Here is a 27721-nt window from a genome sequence, read left to right as displayed (position 1 = left end):
ATAACATTTTATTAAATATGCTCTAAACACAGGTTCGATAATATAATTTTTTTATTTTTTAATAACTTATCAGATCAATCCATTAAATAAAATTATTTAAATCATCAAGCAATGTAAATCGCAACAATGTAACAAGAGATGCGAATTATTACTGAGAAAGACCCTCCTCGATATTGAGATAATACAGCAAGTTTTTAACCAAGATTTGATGGGTTATAACTCTAATTTCCAAAAAAAAAGAATAAAAAATTAAACCGGGTCTCTAAAGCTTAAAGATTTTTGCTATTTCCCCATATCTTGTATCCACCTCTAGGCCCATGGTTATCAAATGTGAATTTTGCTATTTCCAATGGAAGAAGTGTTACCTATCTACAAAAAAGAGCAATAACATGATTTGTACTTGTGCATCAACGCTATTTACATTGGCTTAAATCTCACACACTTGACCTCACGAGTCACGACATACTCCATTTCCCGAGCCATTCCCTTCAATTGTCATTTGGCAAATAAGTGTACAAGAATGATGTTCCCCAAAGAAGCTTTGTCTGGGTGTCATCACGCCAATGAGTCTGACCTAAAACAAACAAAAGCAGGATGAGTCTCCCAAGTAGTATGTTCAAAAGCAGCCTAAGGTAGTTTGGCTGCTTTTGAACGGCTTACAAAAATTTTCAAAAGCACCCAAAAGTTAACTCTGCAAGCGTTAAGCAGTGCAATCTTGATGTCTACCTTGAGTGTCCAAGTGGAACATAAAGGACTGCTACGATGAAGACAAGAATCTGTGGAACCGTTGTACTCTTGCCTCAGCACGGGTCAAAGACGTGCCTCTAGATGAATTTCTTCTATTCCTTCTAGGACGGAAGAAGAGATCCTCTGTGTCCAGAACATAGGAGATCTGTGCCATATGATAATAAATATGAAAAGTGAAAACCAGCAGAAGCAAACTGCACGTGCATATACATAAGGCACATAATCTCTTTAGTTTTTTTTTTTGATACATTTGGGGAGGGGGGTTTCGAACCCAATACCTCCATTTTGGAGGCAAGAGGTTTATGCCAATCAGGCCACAGGCCTTTGGCACATAATCTCTTTAGTTGTAAAAAGAAAAAACCAGACAAAATCTTCCCTATGGAACCGCCTCTAAACCCCCATTCCCTTTCCTTTTTTCTTCTTGTTTAGTACCACTAACCTTCCTGATGCCCTTAATAATTTCAATGGTTTGGGGGTACTATCCTGTTGATACTAACTAATCTTATCTCTGTAACCTACCTAGATATTAATGATTCCAATCACTTTTAAAAAAAGGTTCACTCTTACTTCAATTGACTTCCTACGTCAAATCATAACAGCCTGCAATACACTTCGTTTTCCTTAGGTAGACAGCTTGAAATACTTATTTCTGCCTAGTGATCATTTTAAAGCAAACATAAGAAAGCAATGTAACATTAAAATAGAGCAATATCAAGTGACACGCAAGATATATAAACTGCAGTCTTTATCGGTGGTGCTATTTCCATGTATTACCTTTGACGAATTGCAAGCTATCTTACACTCCAAACCACTGACTGTATGGGTACCTTCCATGGCCATGCATGAAGCAAAATATTCATCTACGCTCGCATATGTTTGCTTGTTTCTGCATAAACAATATGCAACAAGTTACACCCTTAGTTCTGCAAATATCAATAGTAAGCAACAAGTTAACCCATGATCCTAGACAGTGTAAAAAAGTTTTTCCAACAGGATCTCATTTGAGAACCCAAAACTAGATCGGTACCCTTTCATTAGTTTCATAGGAGCAATGAAAAGATAGATTACCGAATTGTGTAAAATATGAAATACAAGATTACTACCTTTGCAGCACAATTCCACGTGGCTCCTTTTTCGCAGGTAATACTGACAGATAATCATTATGCAGATAAACTGCAAAATTAGGATCCATGGAAACTGCAAACACCTCGGGCTTTTGACTCCCACTGTCCATCAGCTGGATGGACAGCCGGGAGGTGGCAGAGGACTGCAGTAAGGACAAAAAAATCATATATGTGCAAAACCATAGTCGATGAATTGAAGCAAATACTACTGGGTGCAATTACATTTTTCTTTTTTGGGGAGTGGGAGGGGGGGATAGGGGGTTAAGCACAAAGGACTTACACATGCCAAACGATATATATTTTCCTCGTGAAGGAGGACACGTGCATTTTCATAATATACAGAATCAATTAACTTCCCAGGCTTCCGGGATTTTTCATAGTCGTATAATTGAAGAAGCTTATTGTCTACCTCATCAGTTGCAACAGTTTGAAGCTGCAGCAAGAACAACAATTCAGAACCTTTGCTGTTACCAACGAATGAAGTCAAAAGAGAAGTGACAAACCTGTTTGACTAATTTATAGATTAACTTGTCCAATGTGAATAACACATATGAATGGTTTCCAATGATAGCTCGGCATTCATCCTCAAACTTTGCATTTTCAGCAGATCCATCAAGCAAATTGTACAGTGCACTCATAAATCTGCAGAACATGTGTATAATGCAGCCAAAATTATTATGCGTGAGCATTAACAATTTAAATAGAAAAAATTCTACTCATCATCCCTACACCACACGCTTGCTTTTATTTTTTATCTTTTTATTCTTTTCCCTTGGCAAATGTGCGGTGTAAGGATGATGAATAGAAGAACTCTTTAAATAGAACTAAAGAGTACCTGGAATAGAGATTTGGTGAACTAGCATCATTTGAAATTTTCCATTTCATTTCAGCAGCTGTCGAATTCATTTTTGCTGATAAAATCCTTTCATACAGTACCTGGTCAATTCAAAGTGGATAAGCAGTCTCAAACACACTGAAAAAATAACCAAATACTAACAATGAACATTAAATAATAAAGATTTCTTACTTGATGAAGCCTGAAAAGTACATAAAAGTTGTCGTTCCCATAAAAAACTCCAGAATCTATTCTTTCTTTGTCAAGAAATGCCTCAGGCACATGCTTTGAGAGAGGCTTCACGGACAAAAGAAACCGTTCCGAAAATGGCAGCTTGCCATCCCCTCCAGCAACATGTCCATCAACCATCCCTCAGCCTCACCTTCACTCTCAGGCTTACCATCAACGTCATCACGATCGACATCTTCCTCCTCTTCATGCTCATCTCTGGAACACTCATCACCACCGGACTCACTGCCTGAGGCATCTTCACCAGCCTCAGAAGCATTTTCACTGTTGTCATCATCTGCATCATTTTCTCCTCCAGCATCCTGACAATTTATCTCTTCTCCCTTCCCAGCCTGGTATTGCCTGCTTTTTTTAGCCTTAGGCAGAGCCAGTTCAATAGATTCTCCAAAGACAACAAAATTATCCTCCTTAAAATCACCACTAGGCGATAACTCGCCCTCTTCTTTTTCAATTTTCGAGGGTCTAGCAGATGCTTCACGAGATCTGTTGAGATTAGTGCCTTCGCTAATCAATCCATTTGTCAATAAAACGAGTTTGGAACCAGCATCTCCCTGAAGCACCAAAGAGAGGCATACGAACATATGATAACCGATAAACAAGCACCCTCTTAAATGTCAGCAGAAAATATAAATATAAATTTAAATATATATTAACGATGTAACAGACTTTGGCTGAGGCAAGAAAATCCAAGACAGTAAACAACTCATACCTCAGATGAAGGTACAACAACAGCATTAGCTTTGGATACATGGTCATCTTGAATGACAGTGTGAAGTAGTCTGGATGGAGTTGCACCAAAACCTTGGAATTCAAGAGAGAGAGAGAGAGAAAAAAAAATCTCTTTATCATATAATTAAATCAAGCAAAAAAATCCCAAAAATAACTAGGCCAAATCAATCAAATACCATAGTTGAGTGAAGGATTTGAACTTTGGAATTAACGAATAAATACAGACCTGGAGTCACCTCCAAGCTGGTTTTTCCATGACTAATTTCTGCTCCAGTTGCAAAAGATGCATTAGATTTGGCTGTTTGTTCACCAGAGGCAACTTGTGCAGTTAATCCTGACATTTTATCAGTCACATTTTTATCCTTCTGCTCTTTGACTGGCCAAAGAGTATTACAATCAGCATCATCTCTACGGAAATTATCGGCGTTGAGATAATTATTTTCTTTAGCCAAGTCCCCATTTGCCATGGTCCCGCAAAATTTTGCTAGTTCTGACAAAGTGCTTTCCATCTCATTACTACCAGCTTTTGGTTGCTTAGAATTCATCATAATGGCATCACCACCAGGACTTCCTTCACTTTCTCCTATGCTTGACACAGTACAATTCATAGGATGATGCTTAGATTTTCCAACATCTTCAGTACCCTCTATGTCATGGGGCCGAGAAGGAACACCCAATATTGGCTCTAAGAAGGTAGTCCAAAGCCTCATTACTTTATTCACCAGTTCTTTAGTTGAGCAAACCTCTTCACATGAGTATTGGACAAGTTTATACAAGTCTTCATGAATGCTGATATCGGAGTATTCAAAATCCAGATGTGTAACTACAGGTTGCCTGTTTCCAGCAGCAATAGCCAGAAGAAAATCATCCTCTTTTTGCTTTGTCTCCCTCAATTCCTTGATCTCAGCTACCAAAGCTGTGTATTAAAAAACAAGGAGCTATTAGAATAGGAAAGCCAATGCAACAAAAGTTATAAGAAGAAAAAAATATAAGCAATCCCATTATATAAAAATGTAACATTTGCAAAGGAAGATATCTTGGTATCAAAGCTCACTCACATTTTGTGCTCAAGTTCTTCGAATCTTGTTGCTTGAAATAGAAGCTGCGGTGATCAAGTGACTTGTAGTGGTTTTTGGCATAGATTTCAGCCCAAACCTTGTTAAAATCAGTGCGGCAGCATGTCCACTCCGCTTGTTTCTGCTTTAGGCGAGTTAGTATGACAGGTAGTGCAACAGTGGGATTTTTTCGCAATATATCCATTACATCAAGCCCATGGTCACCATATAAACGTTCAATACACCTTAGATTTAGAGCTGTAATGAGTGAAAAGAGCCAAGGGAGTTAGCAACAAACTGAAGGATAAAGCTCAAACAGTCGGAAGTAAGATTCTTTTTTTTTTTTTTTTTGATAAGTAGGAAGTAAGATACAAACCTGTGAAGTGATCTTCAATATGGAAAGGAGTCTCCAAATTGACGTCATTTTCATTGACACGGTTCAACAATTCCTCCACACGTTTAGCAGCTGAGCTGACAGACTCTAACAACATGTCCAGCTCAAATCTAAATTTAATGGGAGAAAAAAGATACCATCATTACATTGCCAGAGAATTTGGGAAAAAATCATTATCAAGGTTCCGTCCTTGGAAAGGTCAAAAACAATATTCAGTAATTGCAAAACCCAGATAATGCAATATATAACTGAAGAACTACTTCAGATCTCAAAACCTTATCCTCAAAATACTCTTTATTTATATTAATATGTAAGCACCGTAAAACTCAAATGCCACCACAAATATAATCGACAAAACACTGAATTATACATTTAGAGAACAAAAAAAAAAAAAAAAAAAAAAAAAGGAATGATCAAGATCCAGAATCAAGTCCTTTTACCTATCATCTTCACATCTGAATAGGCTTTCTTCATACTGATTTCTGCGCATATGTTTAAAAGAGTAGTCCTCACTTCCGGAAGTCACTGATACCCAATGATCATTCAATACTTGAGCACCAAGCTCTGACCTCTGGCTTGCAAATGGTATTGGATACTGGAAATTGATAAGTACCAAAGAGTTAGGCACCATTAAGGAAGTAACTTGATAATGTCTATTAGGAAGCATAGATACGAAATAAACTCATACATCATCTGGCAGAAGCCTGTAGCTGGGAGTACAACGCTCACAAGTGGAGAGGTCAAGCTCTTGAATGGATTTATACATATACTTCTCCCTATATCTTTCCTTTTCTTTAGCTCCATCAGTTTCACGCTTATGCTCTTTATCCCTGTCCTCTACCTTAAGTGAACTGGGTAGATAGCCATCATTAAACAATGATTCTGCAATCAACAGTTTAGCTACATCAGAGCTTACAATTTTTGAATGAAAAACTCAAAATTCTTTGAAAATAATCATCTAGCAGATTAAACTAAGTCATGTCAAATATTAAAATATTCCTCTAAACACAAATATTAGAAAGTGCAAAGAAAATAATGAAATCTTCAGTAATATGGCAAAGAAATAAGGGAAAATATGTCGTTTTACGTACTTTTACCAATAACACCAGCAAGAAACCCATCTGCAATGAAAATACGGATCAGAAACAACCTTATAAATAAAGAACCAAGAGACAAGAACTTAACTAATGGCAATATTCAACAATTACCAATATTCTCACTGTGGTCCAGTAAATCATTAAACCCATCCATAAGATCCGGATATTTTCCAAGTAAATCAGTCACCTGAGATTGACAGATATTGAACCAACATGACTTCAAAGAAGTGACAATTGCATTTTTCATTAATTTACCAGAAAATTTCAATCTATCTGATTTCAAACTAGAATGAGAGGAGATGGCAGTTATTTCAAAAAACAATAGCTTTATGCTTATACAGACAATCACCAACAGTTTGGCTCAAAGCTCATGTCTACATACACGAATTAGAAAAAAAATGTGAGAACTTTAGTTCAGCAACACAATTGTAGATTGTCAAACATATAAGAGCAATCTTCAACTCTATTACTCAATTACAAAACATGTTGGTATACACCAAATTAATTTAATTCTTCTATAGTTTCTGGCAATATAATTTTAAAATTCTAAATGAACAAAATATTTTCCATTGGGTAGTGGTTGATATACTCAGAGAAATGCAAAAACAGAAAAATAAGTCATGCTGGATTTAAGAGGTTACTGAGCATTACATAGTATGCGATTGTCTAGGAGAGAATTCTTTTATAAGTAGTCTAGGAGAGATGTAGGAAAGCTACATTGATTGGGTGGGACATTATCTGACATTTCTGCATTTTTTACACCTATTTATGCAGCTAGACAGTTAGCATTTTGGTAAAGTGAACAAAAATGAACAAAAGGAAAATACAAAAAGAGACACCCAATTACTTTGAGCGTAGTTTAATGACATGCTTTGAGGTTGTCTCAGGATTGAAATAAATTTGGCCAAGTCCGAACTAGTATCAGTTGGAGTAGTGAATAACATTAGCAGCTACGTATCCTTGGCTATGGGGTAGCCTCACTTCCTATAGAGTATTTGGCTCCACATTGGGGGAATCATTCAAGGCGAAATCTATTTGGGATGGTGTTTAAAAAAAGATGGGATGGCATCTCTCAGGACAAACCACAGTGAATTATGAGCCTAAGGACTCACTCGTGATTTTAAAGGACCAGAATAATTGCAGAAGACTGTAAGACATACCATATTTGCTTATAAAAAAATGTGTAAGACATACCAGAATTTGTAAATCACTCCTTTTAATTATTCCTTTGCTATAAATATTAAGGCACTTCAAAAATGCCTGGTAGTCATCTGAACTGCCCAATTTCTCCTTAACTTTGTCACAGAAAACGAATCCTTGGTTGCACGTATCTGGAATGAAAAGTAAGAAACAAAAAAAAAAAAATTCATGAAGCTGACATACCTTTAATAACTTACTCTCGCTTATTAAATAAAATTGCTTAGTGTTTCAAAATCCCTATTAAATATCATATTAAATCAAATTAACAAATATTTCCTCCCTCACATAAATAAATAAATAAATAAAAAATCCCTAGTGAAGTTACGACAAACTCGCAAAGAAAAAACAAAGTAATAATAAACCCATTATGGATGACATGAAGTAGAAATTTCTTTCGCATGTTAAGGATAATCAAAATAAAGCCCCTATGAATTGGCTACATCACATATGTTCGCACACACCTCTGCTTCAATATAATGGTTTCCCTTTTTTCTTTTTCTTTTTTGGAATGGATGTAAGGGGATATTTCTTTCTGCATAACTTTTTAAAGAGAAGTATCAAATGGATTTTGACATTGACTAGTACAGCCTATGTCAGCCAAAATAAAGACGATCAATTATTAATTGAAGAAAATGCAGTATATATAACAAGCATATTATGCGACGTGTAACAAATTGACAACAACTAAAATGCATAAAATTATATGTGGTTGTAGCTGTGACTGTCCAATCAAACAGCATTACTGACTCACTCTTTAAAGTATCTCTGTCCTCATAGGAAGCATAGTTTGCGCTCGTTCCAAATACTTCAATCTTTCTGGCTGATTTTCTTTTGTCAGCGAAACGCTGCAAGGTGAAGTCCCCATTATTATCATGATCGGGGTCTCTTTCATCCTGATCACCATTTCTCCTATCCCTACTGTCCTTTTCAGCACGTTTCCTCTGCTCCTTGTGCACTTTTACCATTGCTTTGTCATCGTCCAGCTCAGGATTATCAACACTAAGATCACCATCAACATGGGAAGTAATAATCCTATCCCGTCGAATACGTTGCTGAAAAAAAAAAGGAGTAGTATTTTTGCTCACCATTAAGAATCTGTGAGAAGATATAAAAGAAAAAAAAGAAAAGAAAAGGGGGGGGGGGGGGGGGGGGGGGGGGAAGGGAAAGGAAGGGAAGGGAAGACATAAAAAACAACCTTGTCCATATGCATTTGCCGCACAGTTGGTGTGGATGAGCTCCGCTCATTGACACGCAGAAATGAGTTTTGGAGATGTGGAGCATTATGTGCGGAATCAGGAAGAAATCTTGTGAACTCATCAAGCAAATCCAAATGATTGTCAAAAAGTGTGGCAACCTGAAAATGGATAAAAAAAAAAACCCATTAAGAATACTAAAAATAAAAAATTATTAACTCTTCAAAAAAGCAGAAGATGCAAACAACAACCAGAGCCAGAATGTATAGTTACCTCATTGTAAACCTCAGTTATGTCTTTGTGCTCCTTCCGGTACATATTCAGAACGTCCAGGAATGTTTTATAAACTTGTTCATCATTTTGAAAGCGTTTCTGCATGAATTAAATTCATCATTAATCTGCAAGGAACCAACATTTGCAGCTGAAATTCCACATAAAACCATTTTTTCACCTTTATTTTGTTCACAAAGCTGATAGCTTCTTGAAATTCAACCGTCTTCTTTGGTGGGGGAGTCTCATCTACGTCATGAATGGTTATCTCATAGCCCTTTGGCAAGAAGGTGTTAAACCCTAAAATCAAGTTATCATGCCCTTTAAATAATTCCTTCACTCTTGCAATGACGCCAACAGTGTCGGTTCTGCAAGAAACAAAACAATGGCTTGAAAATTTAGCTTTTAGATGCAAAATTCCTTTAATGAAAGACAATACTGCATAGATTCAATGCATCTACCTTTGCGCCTTAAAATCTTTCATGACCTCAAGGAACATGTTATATTTTTCCCTCTGGTCTTGAAACATGTCCTTCACTTCCTTAAGATATGTCATGGCATCAGTAGTTGTTAGTTTCTGCGAGGTACCGCTAAGAGCACCTCCTCCTCCAACCCCTGGGATTTGAGATTGCCCATAGCTTTACATACAAAAATTTGCATTGCAGATAGTTAATACAGATACCAAAGTAATTACACGTGGAAAAAAATTCATACAAATATACAATCCACGCGCACCCTTTAAAGGCCAAATGTTTTATGGTTTTCTACTAAGGCTGGGTCAATTTCAACACAAGAATATTTACAGGAAAACTTTTCCCAAAAACTCGAAGTCATTTGTCTCAATTAACTCCAAATATTAGCTAATTAAAGTGCATCAGATAACAAGCCCCGGGCAAATTCAACAACCAACATAACAGAAAAATCACAAAGCAAAAACATTATAGGTAAAAAATACAGAATACAGAATACAGTATAACCACCAACATGATCAAGTATGCTTGTACACACCCACCCTCAGATGAAATAATTGTTCGCAAACCATACAAAACTCAAAATTCTAATGAAAAAAGAGAGAAGAAAAAGAAAAAAGAAAAGCTTACAGAGAAAGGAAACGGAGCGATAGATAGAGAGAAGGAAACTTACGAGTCCGCACGCGAAGAGCCGAATGGCCGCTTGAATTGAGAAGGACCAGCGTAAAGGTCATCTTTTAATCTCTTCATCTCCACCAAACGCGACAAGCTAATCCACCACGAAATCACAAATCAGCATAAAATGAAGAAACTAAAACACAAAAGGCAATTCTAGAAATCCCGAGAATACAAACAAAACAATAATAAGAAGAAGAAGAAGAAGAAGACTAACTTTCTCTATGGCTCAAAGATTTTCTCGGGAAAACTATGCAAGCAAAAAGAGTGAGCAGATCTCTGAGGAGACGAGGAAAAGTTAGTTCAGGTACTTGATCGCTACGAAGAAGAAGAGGAATAAGAAGAAGTAGAAGAAACATATAAATAGATGTGAGGAAATTTATGCTGAATGGGAAGCTTTCGGCTTTGGTTTCGGTACGTGAGACTCCGTGTCGCAATAGGCATAAGGATGCGTCTGTGGTTTCAACTTTAATTGTTGTGCAGTTGTTTTAACTTTTTAAAATTTTAAAATGCTGAGAGCCTGGGCCTGGGCCTGGCCCTGACCTGGGAAGGATATAAGAAATTTAGTAATATTTTTAACATATTTTTTAGCTGATATTAATTAAAAAGTAATATTATATATCATATCTCTATTTCACTTTCCTCTCATCACATAAGATGTATCGCATTTATTATTATTAAATAATAAAAAATTATTTAATAAAAAATTATTCAATAATAATAAATATATCATATCTTATATGATGAGACGACAATAAAATAATAATAGTGTATAAATTTTTTCTTAATTAAAACAAGATGTAGCATTCCATTAGGAAAAATGAAAACGAATATGATTGACAAAAGTCATGACGGAGTATTTTACACGATAAATTTAAATAAAATCCCCTCAATGATAATTAATATAAACTATTAGGCTCAATTTGGTTTGCCAAATGAGATGAAACTATCTCATCTGATTTGTACAGATGAGATAATTTTGTCTATTCAAACGATTAATTTCACATCTCTACTTTATCTTTAAGTTTTCAAACTCATTTCACTATTTTTCTAACATAAATAGTAAAAATAATCTCACACACTAAAAAACAATATTTTGTGATTAAAATATAATAATAAAAAAGTCATTATTAGAATAATATGTTTACACAAAGAAATTGATAATTTTGTGAGTATTGAATAGAACTGCATTTTTAAGTTTTATTAGGAAATTCGAAATTAATAGATTATTTAAAACAAATCTACAACATAATTCATATACTTATTTATTACAATAATCAAAATTATTATAATTTATAATCAGAATAAAAAATGAGGAATTTCTTATATATATAGAAAAATAAATAGATAAAAATAAACTTTTAAAAAAGATAAATTATAAATTTTGGCCAACAACTTTCCAATATATTTTAGGATTTAAACTATTTTTTAGAATAATAATATCTTTTAAAAAAGAGAAATTATTTTTTGAAATTATAGAGTAATTTCGGCTAACAACTTCTCAATATATTTTGAGATTTAAATTTATTTATAATAGATTTTTTAATTACTCATAAATATTATTTTTTATTAATATATTCATAACTATTACTCGATCATTGGTGGGACCCACCCCTTTATCAAAGAGTGCTGCTACACCATGCATGGGAGATCCCGCCCAGTGTGTTTCCTTTTTTTTTTTTTTTTTTTACTTTTTGTTCCTGCATTTTTTATCATTTTTTAATATTTTTCTAAAAAAAAACACAACATCAATAAAAAATACTTACTTGATCATTAAGTAAAAAAAAACTAGTCGGGATCCCAGTTGGAAATACCCAATTGTGGTTTTAGTATTTTCTTTTATCAAAATCCAAAAAGTCAAAACTATTTCATTTCATCTCACTATTCAAATATATATTTTTTTACAAATTATCTTATCTCATCTTAATTCAAAAAATCTTAATATTATTTCAAATATCCTATCTCATTTTATCTGAAATGTGTATTCAAATCGGGCCTTAAACATTTGTATTCCCATTAATTTAGGGGCGTGAACAAGAGTTGATATTTTCGGTTCAATATTCCATCCAATATTCCATCCAATATTCCATCCAGAGAGCTCAGTTCATCGTGAACATACCGAACCGATACATGTTTTGAAAATTTGAATTACATTTATATATATAAATATGTGTGTATATATATATATATATATGCATTTTCAATTTTTTAGTTATATCATTTTTTAATGAGTTATATTATATACAGTCATTTTTACGTACTTGTTGCGCATTTCATTGGCGTGATTAATGAAATCAATTATTTTATATTAAAAAAAAAACAGTCTACATATAGTCTCCAAATAGAGGCTTGGAGACTACTCATATAAACCCATATATTTATGTTTAAAAAAAGTTTAAAATTACAATAATATCAACATCAATAAGACTGCATGCAGTGCAGTTTCTCACTCAGAACTGTAAATAAAATTTCTCTAAAAAAGAGTGATGAAGTCAATTATATCAGTGGAGTGCACAATGACTATGCAAAAATATAAATAGTATATTTTACATATGAGAATATAATGAGTTTATAATTTTTAGATCTCTCAATGCCACCAAAACTTTGCTTGGAGGCTTCGCCTTTTATTTTATTCGAAGATGAGTGTTGATCGGATCAAGCCACCATGGTCATCTTTTTTCAACAAATTCTGTTAGTTTTGAATATAGGGTTTTCTTAATTATATTGCGATATCGATGGGTTTCACTTTCTATTTGTTGTTGTTTGTTGCGATTTCGATGTCTCTGTGTTATGTTTGGTTTTGATTTTGGATTTTATTTAAGAAAGTTCATGAATTTTTTTTAAAAAAAATTTGAAAATAAATAATTATGGTTGTGTTTTTTGTTGGCGGATAAAATTAAATAGAATACGGTCCTTGGGAACCCCACTTAAAAAAAATAATAATAAAAATAAAAAATTTTATTTTTATAATTGTATTGAAAGATATATGATATCATAATAAACTGTATACTCACCGATCATATATTGCACCTACAAATGACGTGTATACAAACTTTCATATCGATATGCAAATATATGTGTTTCTATCTTAATTTATATTTTACATGGTTTATTATTATTTATTTTATATATGAGCATCTAAGTATCTTATCAATATTCAATCGTCATCGTGGACCTTTCAACCGTATTATTAGACTCCAACATGCTAAAAATTATATTATTAGTCAATAATCAAATTTGTTTGTCACATTAGGTGCTAACTATACTTTCTCGAGAATTACATTAAAAATTAGAACAAGAGATACAAAATGTGAATATTGGTATCTATTTCGGGCATATGGATCATAAAATGAGAATTTCGTAAAAGAGTAAAATAAGATGGAATGTGACATATTTTATATAATAAGATAAAAATAAGATGATAGTATGGTATATAGAATTTTTTTTAATTAATAAAATAATCGAAATATTGATGAAAGTACAACTTCGGTGGATGGCAAAGCTAAAGTTAGTTGAGATATAATAATCTTCACGTAAATATAGACACGTTAAGCACATGGTAGTATTATTTGACAAGACCACGAGACTGTTATACTTATTTGGGAGCATTTATCCGATGCTTCCGGTCTCGGTTTATTACGGGTGGTCAACAGTCAACACTCTATTATTTACGTGAAAGATTTAGATAGAGTCAAATCTTACTTTATTAACGGGACCTATCAATAATAAACGGTTTTAACATATGTTACGTTTTAACATCTTGGACTCTCATAAGCCGATTGATGAATAAGGTCTTATGTCTTATGAAAATTATTTTTATCTTTAATTTATATTATTTTATTAAATAAATACTTTACATTTAATATTAATATTAATATGTAAAATCACTTACAATAAAATTTTTCTTCTTTTTCTTTATGCTAGAAGTTTAAAATTTAAAGTCTTGTCTTGTCTAGATAATCTACCAAACAGCCGAAAGGTCAACTTTTGAATTTTGACAATTTCGCCACTGCATTGTCTGATACACTGTATTGAATTTATTAAATTTGATGCAATGTTTTTAAAGTTTTTTTTTTTATATTTATATTCAATATTTGATGATTTTATTTCTTTAAAAGAATGTAAGTTACAATTTTAGATATTCTGTATTTATTTTGTTTGATATATTTATATGAGTATCTTCGTATTATTTCAATGACATATTATTCTTGACATATTATATATTTTTTTAATACATATGTTGTATTAAATATATTTTATTTTTATTTTAGATTTTACTATCATATTGTTCTATACCGCAGAAAAAATTGTATAAAATTAAAATAAAAAATATTTTATTATAGTCTTAGCTTTGTTTGGCCCCCTAAAACAAATTCTCAGTTCCACCACTGAATGAGATGAATTTAGATGAAAGTTAAATAAAATATTATTAGATTATTATTATTATTTTGAAATTTAAAAAAATTAAATTGTTTATTATATTTTTTATGAAAATTTGAAAAATTTGTAATGATAAAATTAGATAAGATGAGACGAAACGAAATATTTCTTATATCCAAACTGGGCCATATTCTTCTTTTCGAGCGGGCCCCCACATAGCGCCTCGTGGCCACATTTTTATAATTTGTACAGTAATATTATGTAAAAAAATATTCTTATTATTTATATTAAGTTCTTGTATTCACAATCATATATATTAATGTGATATATTTTTACCGAAAAATATTTAAAGACTTCCAAAAATATTTAATTAAGTTGGTTGGGCTAAGGTATATTAGCTGGGATTAAGCAGGCCTTTTAACATTTTGCTTCATTAGGGGCCCTTAATCCTTTCACTGTTTTGGATATTGCTATGGGGCCTATCACCTATGGCCCTTTCGGACCCAACCAACCAAAGACCCGAACAAACTGCCTACAAGAAAGAGTTATTCAAAGCCCATGTAACGTGGGCTGCCAAACGGTTGAGTCATTTACCAATAAAATGCCTTTTTGGAAAATCCTATGGTATATGTAAAAGTACGTGTGATACAAAATGTCATGACATTAAACTTACTCATATGAGCAATAATTTTGATCGTATTACATATTATAATAAGAATTTTTTTTAAAAGAAGAGGGACGGTACTCCAATTTTATTCATATCCCTCATTTTTTTGTAAAAGAGCACCTTTTACAAGAAAAATTTTGGGATTACAAAAATTTCAAAACCCAAGTTTAAAAAAAACTCTATCTCTATATTGTACTAATTAGCGTCAAAATCTACATTTAAAGAACAAAATTAAAAGCTACAACCATCTAGCTATAGTGCCTAAATCTACCTAATCTCAAAACATCCATTCTATACTCCCCAAGCCAATGATGGCAATTGAATAGCCAAAGAATAACATTTTTTTGCAAGTTGATTAGCAATAACATTACCTCTCTGCATGCATGTTGAATAGAAAAAGAAAAAACTTGTTAGAAAGTAAGAACATCCTCCCGAATATTATAGAAATGCCATGGTGATGGTGGAGAAGTGGAGTTAAGAAAAGATTTGGTGCGAAATCAGTTTCAAATAATATTACATATTACATACAATAAGATTGTATTTTGAATATAACTAATTATTTGCTTATAGATTACATCCTCGTTCAAGACGTTACAAATCTATAATTGGATTTATAGATTGTAAAAGTGAAAACTCATCTTATGAGTAATAGAGAATTTCACGTCAATATAACTCCTCATTTTTTTTTTTTTTTTTTTTTTTGCATGGCCTGTTAAAAGGGGCCCATGTGTAAGCCGGTCAATGCAAGTTTTTAGTTGGGTGGATGGCTAGTATTTATCGGTTTCCTTTGGAGATTGACTAGTGAGTAGTACGCTCCACCAAGGCCCTTTGCTAGCAAAGATGAATGGGTCCCCCTCTCCACCACCCTCCCTTTATCCAACACAGCAATCATATCACAGCTTTGTATGGTGCTTAACCTGTGCGCCACCACCACACTGGTCCTCCCCGCCATCACACACTCCAATGCGTCTTGCACTACCTTCTCCGACTGACTATCTAGCGCACTAGTTGCCTCGTCTAGCAATAGCATTGAGGGGTTTCTGAGAATGGCACGGGCTATAGCAATGCGTTGCTTCTGCCCCCAGATAGTTGCACACCTCTATTGCCGCACCAAGTGTTAAACCCGTCCTTTAGGCCTGCAATGAAGTCGTAAGCGTTGGCTAGTCTAGCAGCCTGTGCAATCTCTGTTTCCTCAACTTTATTAGATGCTCCGTAAGCGATGTTCTCCCTAATGGTTCCAGAAAATAGTGTTGGCTCTTGGCTAACAAGGGCAATGTGCTTCCTTAAGGATCGAAGATTGAAGGACCTTATATCTCTACCATCGATTTTCACCGAGCCTTTTAATGGGTCATAGAATCTCTCGATCAACCCTATGACGGTTGATTTTCCGGACCCACTTTGTCCTACCAAAGCTGTTGATTTCCCAGCTTCGATGTCGATCGAGAAGCCTTTGAAGACCATCACTTTCGGCCTAGCTGGGTATGCAAAATCCACATCCCGAATTTCCACTCTGCCCATTATCTTCTCAGGTTGGTAACCTTTTAGATCTTCAGGCTCAATTACCGTGTATCGATCTAAAACGGCAAAGATTGACCCAACAGCATTTGAACCCTTAGCAAGGTCAGAGGTCATGCTACCTGCATCAGCAATGACGCGGCCCGTGCTTACCAATATCATGAAGGTCTCAAAAAGAGATTCAGTTGTGATCTGACCCTTGGAGAGAAGTCTGCCGCCGTACCAAAAGTCTAAAGCCCAAGTGCAAGTTGTGAGGCTTTGAGAAGCACCAAGCCCAATACCTGCATACCATGACTGTCTCCTGCTCTCTCGTCTCGGTCCTTCTTGGGCCTTTTCAAGCATTCGTAGGATTCGATCTTGCGAAGAGAAGGCGGTGACAGTACGGAGATTGGCAACTGCTTCAGCAGCAAGCTTGCTACTCTCATCTTGGGCTTTCATGGCCTTGCTGGACATGCTTTTGAGTAGGACACGTCTAGTGTAGAAGCAAACTATGATGATCGGCTGGACCGCAATCATGACAATGGCAAGCCTCCATGAAATGACCATGCCCATTGTGCAGGCCACAGCTACAGCCGAGAAAGTCTGTACCAGAAGGGCTATTCTGTCACCCACTAAAGACCTCACCTGCAAAATTAGTCCCATTACTGAAATGATATATTTATATATAAGTTTTGAAAAACAACTGCTCAAGTTTTTATCCAAATTTGAGCTGCTTTTGGATTCAGAAAATATTTTATCTTATCTTATCATTTTAATTTTATCAAATTCTTACTTAAAATCTAATATACAATTCAAATTTTTTAAATCTTAAAACAATAATAATATTTTTTTTAATTTTCAACTAAAATCATCTTATTTTATATCTGAATCCAAACAAGCCTTTGTCTTGACTGAGATAAAAAAAGAAGTTCGAAATATTTTTGATATTATAAAATGAAAAATAAATTATGCCGAGCCACTTTTTCACGCGTCTATTTTTCTACCATTCTAAACTATAGAATTCAATCAATAATTCTACAGAATTTGTATCCATACATAATCAACTTGTTATGTAATTTATTTACTCAAGTTTGTCAAAGACGCGGTTATCATTATGAAACTTGCTTTTATGTTTTAGAAAGTAGAAAAGATACGTACCACATTAGCATCTTTGGCGAGTCTAGAGCAAATGGCACCACTAGAATTCTCATCTTGCTCAAACCAACCAACTTCAAAAGTGAGCATCTTGGAAAGCATCCTTTCTCTAATCCTCTTCGTCAAGTTCTCTCCCATGTACGCGAAATTATAGTGCTGAATGATATTAATCAACAGTGACAACACGGCCAACCCAAGAAAACAAAGTGAGTAAATCCTTGTCTTTTCCTTAATCTCATCATGGCTTTTCAAAAAATACACCGAGATCATGGACCCCATGGCGAACGCATACACCGGTTGAACAGCACCAAACAGTATAGCACCCAAACACCCCAAGCATGCTTGCTTCCACTCCGGAAGATTCAAAGCAAACAACCTTCGAAACGATGGCAGTGGAAAATTTGTAACTTCCACCTGATTTTCTCCAGCAACTAAAGCCCGGGTCGGTGCTACCGAGTTGGTAGAACTTGACCTGCTCGCCATGGAAAGCCTCCGGCTGCTCGTGTTGTTGGTGTCTATGTTTGATATAGAAGACGATGAATTGGCACAAGTGACTTCTTCTGGGTCTGTCTGTTTCTCGGTCTGTTGAAGATGGACAAGGGAAGTGTAAAACCCATGTTTGTTTTGGATCAACTCGTCGTGTGACCCTGTCTCCATGACTCGACCGTTTTGAATAACAGCAATCAGGTCGGCATTTTGAACGCTGGACAAGCGGTGAGCAATTACGATGGTGGTGCGGCCAATGACAACTTTGTCTAGGGCTTCTTGGACAAGTCGTTCGGACTGCGAGTCTAATGCACTTGTTGCCTCATCTAGGAGGAGGATTCTGGGTTTCTTGATTATTGCTCGCGCAATGGCGATCCTCTGCTTCTGTCCTCCTGACATTTGAACACCTCCCTCGCCGGCCTGTACTTCATCATGGATTCGTTAATCCTCTGGATTTTAACTTCATTTATTGCAAATTAATTAACTATTTTGAACTTTTAATTTACTCTGTATATAGTGGTAAAAAAAGGGTCAACATTTTAACTTTGTACGTATTTTATTAAAACTTAAAACGCATTAGTGTGCATATATAGTTACAATAACGTACAGGGTCACTTTTGTATCAAATTCTTTTGAAATTTTGTTGAGATGAGTTTTTTGTTTCTTTGAAAGCGGAGGAGTTTTTGAAAAAAAATATGTGTGCGAGTTGAGAATGTTATATATATATATATATAGTTTTGTTAGGTACAAGTAAGTTTAGGTACTAATCTGCGTGTTAATGTTGTTACTTTTATATTCTAAATTTAAATTAGTATTGTTTTCAATAAAATCTACTTTTTGACTAATCATATTAAATGGATGCACGTATTAGTACGCAGAATCGCTTACAATTAAATTTTTTCATATATATAAAGGGTTCTATAGTGGCAGCTCCGGATTATTTTTTTCTCATACAAGGGGATGGGATTTTGAACTCAAATTTTTTATTTGGAGAACTAGGTCATATGTCATTAGTCACAAAAAATTATTTTAAGCGTTATGTTTACAAGTAGAATTATAAAAAAAATTAGAAGACGTACTAAGTAAAATCGGTCATAAATTATAAAAAGGACAGTGCTAGAGCCACAGAAAATTCGGTATCGAATAATGTAAATTTTTTTTTCCTTTAATCATGCTTTTAAACTCATTTAAACATTTAAAAAAATGACAAAATCATTTAAAAACACTTTATCCTTAACCACTAAGTAGAAAGAAAAAAATTAAAAAAATTTGGTAAAAAATATATATGTGTACAAATTTTCGGTGGTTTTATCATTTCTCTTTAGGCTTCACAATTTAAAATAAGATTATATCATGTTAATTTGTAGAATAATTTTATTTAGAAGTCTTTACATTACATATCATCTATGTAATATAATTTGATGTGAAAAATAAATCTTAAAATTTAAATCTTTTAAAATAAATCATGGCACGTAGATGATATGAATGTAATTAATACCTTCAAATAACATTATTCTAATTTGTAAAATATTTTTATTTTATAATTATTTTATGGACCGAATATCCTTTCTTTTTTAGTTTTTTGTGTATTGACCAAAATTAATTAACCAAATAGAAATTCCTGACATTTATGCATGAGTGGGTGCGTGTGTAGTAGTGCAGAGTCCCTCTGTTCGGTGAAACGGAGCAGCAGAACCAACCTGGGTATCAAATCCCTGAGGGAGCTGACATATAAAATTATGAGCGTTAGCAGCTTTGGCAGCCTTGACAACTTCTTCCATGGCAGCATCCTCCATACCGAAAAGTATGTTCTCTTTAATGGTGGTGGCAAAAAGTGCAGGCTCTTGGCTCACCAGACCCATCTGCGATCTTAGCCACTTGAGCTGCAACTTATCAATGGCAATCCCATCAAGAAATATCGCTCCCCCAAGTGGGTTATAAAACCTCTGCAACAGGGCTATCACAGTGGATTTTCCGGAGCCACTCCCACCCACCAAAGCTACAGTCTTTCCTGCTGGAATCTCTAGGCAGAAATCTTTGAAGATAATGCTCTCCGGTCTTGATGGGTATGCGAATTCGACGTTTCTAAATTCAACGTTGCCTGAGACTCTCTCTAAAATCTGGCCGTCAATGTTGTCGGAGTCAATCTTGGGGACTCTTTTTATCACTTCCATAATACGTTCTCCCGCTGACATTGCTTCAGAGAAGTACTTAAAGTTGGATAAAGCAGCACCTAAAGCTCTGTTCAACAAGACCAAATAAAAACTAACATAAATTAATACTAATAACAACAACACTAATATCATAGAAGCTGGTGCTAGAAGGAAATTACAAGAAACGATATATCTCAATTTTAGTTGAAATTGATCGCATACATTTAGTCTAAAAATGAAATTATAGTACTTTCACGTTGTCACAAGATGGAAATAATTAATGTTTTATATTAATTAATTGATATAATCTATTTATCATCGTCCATATATGCATGGAGGTTTAATTGCAATAACTGCGTGTTATTAATTTGATTGAGCAAATAAAACTAGGGCATAAGTTCTTACAATCCACCAACGGCAATGGCGGCTCCAACAACGAAAACAGTACCACCCTCGGCGCCATGGTACATGACAAGTCTACTACCGTAGTAAGACATGAAAGACCAAATAGCAAAGACAACGCCGTTGCTTCCGATGGCCAAGCCTTTAGCCAATCCCTGCCTTAAACCCAACTTCACCGACCCCTGTAAAGCTGCAGAGAACGCTGCAATTGCCTTGCTCTCCCCCACAAACGCATAAACGGTTCTGATAGAAGATATCGCCTGCTCTGCTATCATACCCGCATGATTATACTCTTCCCTCATATTCCTCGCCAGTCCCATCAGAGTTCTCCCATACATCAAACCAGGTATTACCAAAAGCACAATAAATGGGAACCCCACGATAGCTAGTCTCCATAGCAATAAGAACGCTGCTATATAGCTTCCAACGAACATAGAAGCATTCGTCAAAAAATTTGGGACCTGATTGTTCGATCGAAATGGAAATCATTATAAAAATTAAAAAAAGAGAAAAATTACAGTGGCTTATATGTGATTAATTAATATGTAATCAAGGATCTATGATTCTATATACCTTTTCGCCTATAACATCTTGAATTACGAGGCTGTCATTTGAGACACTTTTGATGACCTCGGATGTGCTTGTCACATGCAAATCAAAATAACCCACATCTTGCCGCAACACTGCCTTCAAATATCTAGCTCTCATCCTTGTGGCTTGTCTCTCGCCTGTTCTGGTCCAACAATACCCCTCTGGATCAAGTAAGATCATGACCCAAAACAAAAAAAAATTAATGGGTTCCCCATCATCGATTTTTTCGTGAACAATCAATAATCGCGGTTTAATCTATGATAAACTCTAGCTTGATATTTAGAAAAAGAAAACCATCACCACAGTGCAACCCACCTAGGAAGGAAGCTACGAATGACCCACAGGCCAAGTACACAAGAGCCACTGCGTTCTGTCAACCACGAAACCAAAACCCAATTAGCTAATTTGGCTAATATGTCTGGTGTGCGTATGCTGTATGCACACACACGTGTGTGTTTGTGTGTGCGTGTGTGTGTGTGTGTGTGTGTGTGAGAGAGAGAGAGAGAGAGAGAGAGAGAGAGAGAGAGAGAGAGATACCCTATTGAAGTTACACTGAAAATTCTGTGTTAAAGAAACTGAGGCAACGCCGATATTGTTCATCAACCGGCTACTGATAAACAACACCAGAGGCGTAGAGAACCCGTCACCAACGGATCCAAGGATCCCAAGAGCCATCAACCACAAGTCTACACCATCTGCATGCATGAATATGGATAGTATAGAACCCTTCCTCTTCTTTACGACGACACTCATGCCTTTTTCCTTTCCCATTTTTCCACTCTATATGTCTTGGGAGACAAGCAATATATTGTGAGATTTCCGAACCACTCAGGTGGTTGTTACTACCTTTTAATTTCTTTCCCAAAGGGGATCTTCAATCCCTGGCAAGTAAACAAATAAATATGGATCGACAATATATATAATAGGTGTGCGTGTTTGCATGAGAGAATTGCCAGAATTAATGGTGAAAGAAGATCAGGCTTTGATCAGCAAGTTGATAGCACGAGGAGAGTCGAGTGTAGTAAAATAAACTTAGTTGATCAACATATAATGTGCCGAGAGAGACGACTTTAATGCTCTTTGCAATTCAGGAAATTATAAAAAAAAAAAGACGGAAGGATATGATCTATGAAAGCGTCATTAATGACTATGAGTGGGAGACCCACTCTGGGACTGCGACTACACTACTACACCACCACCAAATTAAGCCTTTTCTTTAAAAATTGCAAGGCTTACCAACAATACCGGACCCGTACTGGAAGGTCTCTCGTGCTTCCCTGTTTTTAAGTTATCTGTCAGATATTCATCCTGAAAATCTAGCCCAGGATACTCGTTCAGCATCAGTGTTGGGGGTTTAGGAGAAACGACAAAAGAAATTCGACAGTGGTGTTTTTTTCACTTCTTTTCTTGTTTTCAAACTGTACGATTTTTGGGCGTGGTATCATGTCATGCTCCTCCATGCATAGCAGAACACAGTGAAACCACAATAATCTTGTTCGGTGCATATATATAATTACGTATTTCTTAATTTATAAACCGGCCCGTATTGCATGCATGATTGTACGTACTTACGTTGGTAATTCGAGGAGACGTTCAACTACTTACTAAAAATTATCTCACACTAGCCTTTCGTTCACATTTTTATCATGTCTTTTAAATTTTTAATCCAGATTTAAAAAAAAGACAACAAAAAACAGATCGTACGTGCGTGTTGTCATCGGTCCTAGTTTTACTGATAAAGTCGAACGGAAAGCGAAACGGACTCAGCAGTATGAACAAAGAGTACTGTCGATCGGTTTGTGATGTGAATCCTTACTTCAGGTCAAACGTGGCACACCTTACAACCAATAGTTTAATTTCTTTATTTTAAACCTATAAATACAAGTTCGGAATTATATAACTTTATAGCGAGAAATTTAAAAAAGAAAAAACAATTCATCGGAAGAAGCTAGCATGCATGACGTTGGACGTGCAATCATCTTAACCCATCCCAATACGCACTGAAAATTGTGCTCGCTGAAAACCATGCTAGCTAATATATATGCCCACAAATTTCAATGAGATAAGGAAAATTTTGGGTTGGGAATGGGAATTGGGCAGTCTGTTTGGGGATTTATTTTTTCGGCCTGAAATTTTCTTTTCAAGAATTTTATTTTAATATTGTGAAATTGATAATATCCTGAGAATATGTTTATAATTTAGTTTTAAAATGCGGTTTTTCATTCTATATTTTGTCATTATTGACCAATCATCATATCTATAGATCATGTATTATATATATTTTAAGTAGTTATCTATTAAAATTTAAGATTAAAAATAAATTATAGGTTGTTAAAATATCTGCCTTTTTATCCTAAAGACGTGGTGGTTTCAAAACGATATCATAGATGATAAAGTATTAAAATTGTTGACAAGAAAGGTGTTTGACAAGGAAACCAAGGAGAAGGCAAAACAGGGAAGGCAAAAAGGTGAACATTTTCCCGGTACATAAGGAAAAATTCATATGAATTGGGTCGAAGGAGAGGTGGTTTAAACTTCGTTTGGGCGTAGAAATGATTTTAGACGATTAATTAAATTTTATATATAAATAATAATATTTTATAAATTTTATTGAGATTATTTAAATATATAAAATAAATTGATATATATTTAATTTTTTTTATACAAAATTATAAAAATAATAAATCTCATCAATAATTAATTTAAAATAAAATGATATGAGTTTAGCATCAAAACGACCCATAGATTGTACAGAAAATTAGACAATTTCTTCAGCACAGGAAAGGCCATTGCAACAGCACCCGACTTTTCATGCCACCAAAGTTTGAACGATGGGACTAGAACCGTGCACGCATGGAGACGTCTTTAAGTCCACGTCTACTTTTCATTAAAGACACTATATATAGTGTGCGATATGATATTGCACCAACAATGGTAAACGAATAGTCGTTTTTTTGGGACCAAAAACATGATAATGATCGATCGTGTCCTTTTTTAATTTATAGGAAAACTTAGGAAAGGCAAATATATAAGAGAAATTGATGTATATGGAAGTCTTACATCTCCACCCAATCAACGTGTAATTTGTCAACGCCCAATCAATATGTGATGATTTCTCTTTTCCTAACTTGCAGCCTCCAAATGGCTTAATTTTAGGGCCGGCTTAATGGTAAGGCCATTGTCCAAGATCCCGACTTTATGTAAGGTCTCAAAAATAAAAATGAGATTTTTAAAATTTTTTTTTTGAAAAAAATAAAACCTATTTCATTAAATAAAATTTTAAATAATTTTTATAGTTTTTAATGTGTGCAAAGCCCCATAATATTAAATTTAATATTTAATACAATGAATTTTTTTTTATAAGTAATACATTGAATTATTTATATTTTAAATAATTTTTATAAGAACTTGCTAAATTGAGGCACAAAATCTAAGTTGAGACCTCATTTTAAGTTGTTGTTGTAAATATAAATTCACCAAAACTGTATTTAAAGATTTTGAATAAAATCTAATTTTATTGAAAAGTTTGAAAATATTCCATATAATAATTTATATTTTATTGTATTATAATTATGAATGTCTCACTTAAATTTCGTCTTAGGCCCATGCTTAATTTCATATATGTACGCAACTCAAACGAAAAACTATAATAATCTTATTAATACAGATAATTAGACTATATATTATAATATATGTCACAAAGGGACAGGCTGTAGTGTTTTGATGTAATGTTTTCCAATTATTTAATGAAAGGATCGAAAGCGAAAAAAATATTGACTAAGGAAAAGAAGATACATAATAATTAGCAACGTGCATCTTTTTTTATGCCACTTTAGATCATGTCACATATTATGTCTGCTACTATTTTGTGCAGTAGATTGGAGAAGTTTAAAGGAAAATAAAGATCAGATTAGTACACGAATTGCGACGTACTGTGCTATTAAAGGAATCGATTGCTTTAAATCGATGCTTGATCCACAACCTTTATGTGAGGAGACAACAACATTTTATGACAAAGTATGCACTTCTTAGTGTTTTGGAGATTTGGGTCTCTAATCTAATGATCCCACCAAGTTTGTGAAAGTAAATTAATTATAAAAAATTCAAAGAAAAAGGAACCGCTTTTAATGCATGTTTGAGATTGTGCTAAGTAATTTAACTTTTAGTTAAGGCTTATAATTGCATAGCTTAAATAATAAGTGATACTAATAAAATGTTATTTACTGTTTGAGAACCATATGTTTAAAGCACTTTTAAACTGTATATTAAACTTGTTTGGAAACAAATTTAAAAAATATTTTTTGAAGTAGAAATGATATAAAAATTCATTTGATTTTTTAAAAGTCACGACTATTACAATTATGCATAGGATAAGGGCAAAGTTGTAATTATGAAAATTTATGGTATTTTCTCCCATTGACCCCTTTTTTTAAGAGTGTAACTACGTTCTCCAATGTTCGAAAAAGTACGTTTGAGAAAAAAGTATCAAAATTTTCCTGAAACATAATTTTTTGTTTTTTTTTTATATATTAAAAAATATTTTAATATATACCAAACCAAATAACTTAATTTTGTTATTAATGTATTTTTAAAATTATTTAATTTTAAACCTCCAAACATGTACCAATGTTGGTATATATTACACGTTTTTGGTTCTCCATGCTAGTATGGATGATGGAACTGCTGGTGGGATCCAACACTAATTTATCCAGGTGGCATCTGTGTGGACCTTTATCGATCTTGGAAAAGAACTCGCTATCATGATTTAATTACTAATTGTTGCCATGTTCCCTAACAATTGTTAAAGTTCTTCTTCCAATGTTAGTGATTTGTTTTATGGAATTTTGGCGGCCCTCCATGACACCACATGTTTAATTAATTTGCACCTACCGACAGACAGCATGATGATCCGACGGTTAATAATTAAAACATTCAGTCAATTATTTGCATGATCATCAAAACCAACCAACCAAGAAAACCCCAAACAAGAAACGAAATAGAATGAAAACGATTGTAATTAGAAAACTATATATCATGATTAGTTTACTTACACGTGTGGTATCATATTGTATTTGTTTCACTTGCATGATTTACAGCTTCTTGGGTGGACTCGACTGTATCATGCGAAAAGATCGAGCAGCTAGCTGTGACAATCAAGCATTTGACACGCGCGTTCATCATCTTGAATTTCGTTCTAACATCAACATGTCATCACCACAAAAATGATTAGTGGATTGATTAGTGAGGCTATTATCGATCCAAGTAGATTAATTGGGATTAGCAGGAATCCAATTAGAAAACTGGACTGAAGAAAGAGAGAATATGGAACAGAGATCCCCTGATATATATGCTTTGTAGTGGTTGGCACTATCATTGGGAAAAATATTGGAATTAATCATGCTGATCTTGGACAGCAATACATCGATCGAGGTCCATATTGACTGAGACCATCTTGTGGAAATTTCTAAGGGAGCAAGGAAAATAAAAACCACATGGCATTAATTTTGTAACTAGTTTGAGTTTTACTGATTTTTTTATTTTTTATTTTAAATTATGATGGGGCAACCACTCTAGCCCTTATGACTCACCTATGGAACCTAAACTCCCGAGAAGACTAGCACATGAGCAACTTGCCGCCATGACTTTCCACTTCATTCACAATTTGATCCCAAGGAATCAAATCGAATATGTGACATGAAGCCATGCACACAAGTTCACCTTTACCACTTGGGCTACCGGCCACACACGTAGGTTTTACTAAACTGTTGAATTGATAGTACTTGAATATAAATTCTTTTTGGCTTAGGTTTTTTTTTTTTTTTGACCTTGGTTTTGAGATTTTTATAATCTCTAAAATTTTTATTTTAAAGATTATTAATAAAATTGGAGTCATTGTTCATCTTCTTAAAAAAATAAAAAATAAAAACCACAACTTGTAACTTTTTCTCTTAATTTTGCCAAGGATTGGAATAACTTACTACCTGAAAAGAGCCAAAATCAATTTCTAATGATGCATTTAAGTTGCTGATCAAAGTCCTCATAATTAGGTCAGATGAATTACGAGAGTTCTGATGAAATCGAAAGATTTGTTTGTAATATATGAGTTAAGCGCCTGCTTTAATTTGCTTGTCTTTGAAGTAGTACTGTTATACGTTGGTGGTGGTTGTGGGTGGTGGTCTAATGGACTTAAAAAAGCTAACTCCATTATATGGTTGAAGTGATGTTTCTATATCGAGGAGGGATTACTCTGCTGAAAGAGGAGAGAGCTCGCTAGCTGTACTTCATGTGGAGCTTGATCATGATCAGCTGCTTCTTAAACTATGGATCATGTCGGTGCATGGTACAATGAACTTGA

General features: G+C 34.3%; 2 protein-coding genes across 2 annotated transcripts; both read right to left on the bottom strand.

Moving 5' to 3' along the window:
• Window positions 1-263: 263 nt before the first annotated feature.
• On the bottom strand, window positions 264-10505 carry LOC121252703 (paired amphipathic helix protein Sin3-like 2). Its single transcript, XM_041152475.1, is given in 25 exon segments — window positions 264-567; window positions 726-892; window positions 1522-1633; window positions 1851-2014; window positions 2152-2304; window positions 2375-2513; window positions 2707-2807; window positions 2899-3077; window positions 3080-3506; window positions 3665-3756; window positions 3911-4600; window positions 4743-4997; window positions 5116-5243; window positions 5574-5728; window positions 5822-6015; window positions 6225-6254; window positions 6342-6417; window positions 7425-7561; window positions 8182-8482; window positions 8626-8784; window positions 8897-8995; window positions 9075-9261; window positions 9355-9531; window positions 10037-10132; window positions 10256-10505. Coding segments are annotated over 23 exon segments (4167 nt in total). The 5' UTR covers window positions 10114-10132; window positions 10256-10505; the 3' UTR covers window positions 264-567; window positions 726-757.
• Window positions 10506-15586: 5081 nt separating this feature from the next.
• LOC121252702 (ABC transporter B family member 15-like) lies at window positions 15587-22825 on the bottom strand. Its single transcript, XM_041152474.1, is given in 8 exon segments — window positions 15587-16162; window positions 16165-17224; window positions 17738-18640; window positions 19921-20461; window positions 20779-21236; window positions 21349-21527; window positions 21682-21736; window positions 21904-22825. Coding segments are annotated over 8 exon segments (3756 nt in total). The 5' UTR covers window positions 22138-22825; the 3' UTR covers window positions 15587-15836.
• Window positions 22826-27721: the final 4896 nt, after the last annotated feature.

Source organism: Juglans microcarpa x Juglans regia, chromosome 2S (genome assembly GCF_004785595.1).
Source record: "Juglans microcarpa x Juglans regia isolate MS1-56 chromosome 2S, Jm3101_v1.0, whole genome shotgun sequence".
In the NCBI taxonomy this organism is placed as follows: Eukaryota; Viridiplantae; Streptophyta; class Magnoliopsida; order Fagales; family Juglandaceae; genus Juglans; species Juglans microcarpa x Juglans regia.
Note: the sequence above shows the minus strand (reverse complement) of the source record. Positions and strands in the feature narration are given on the sequence as shown.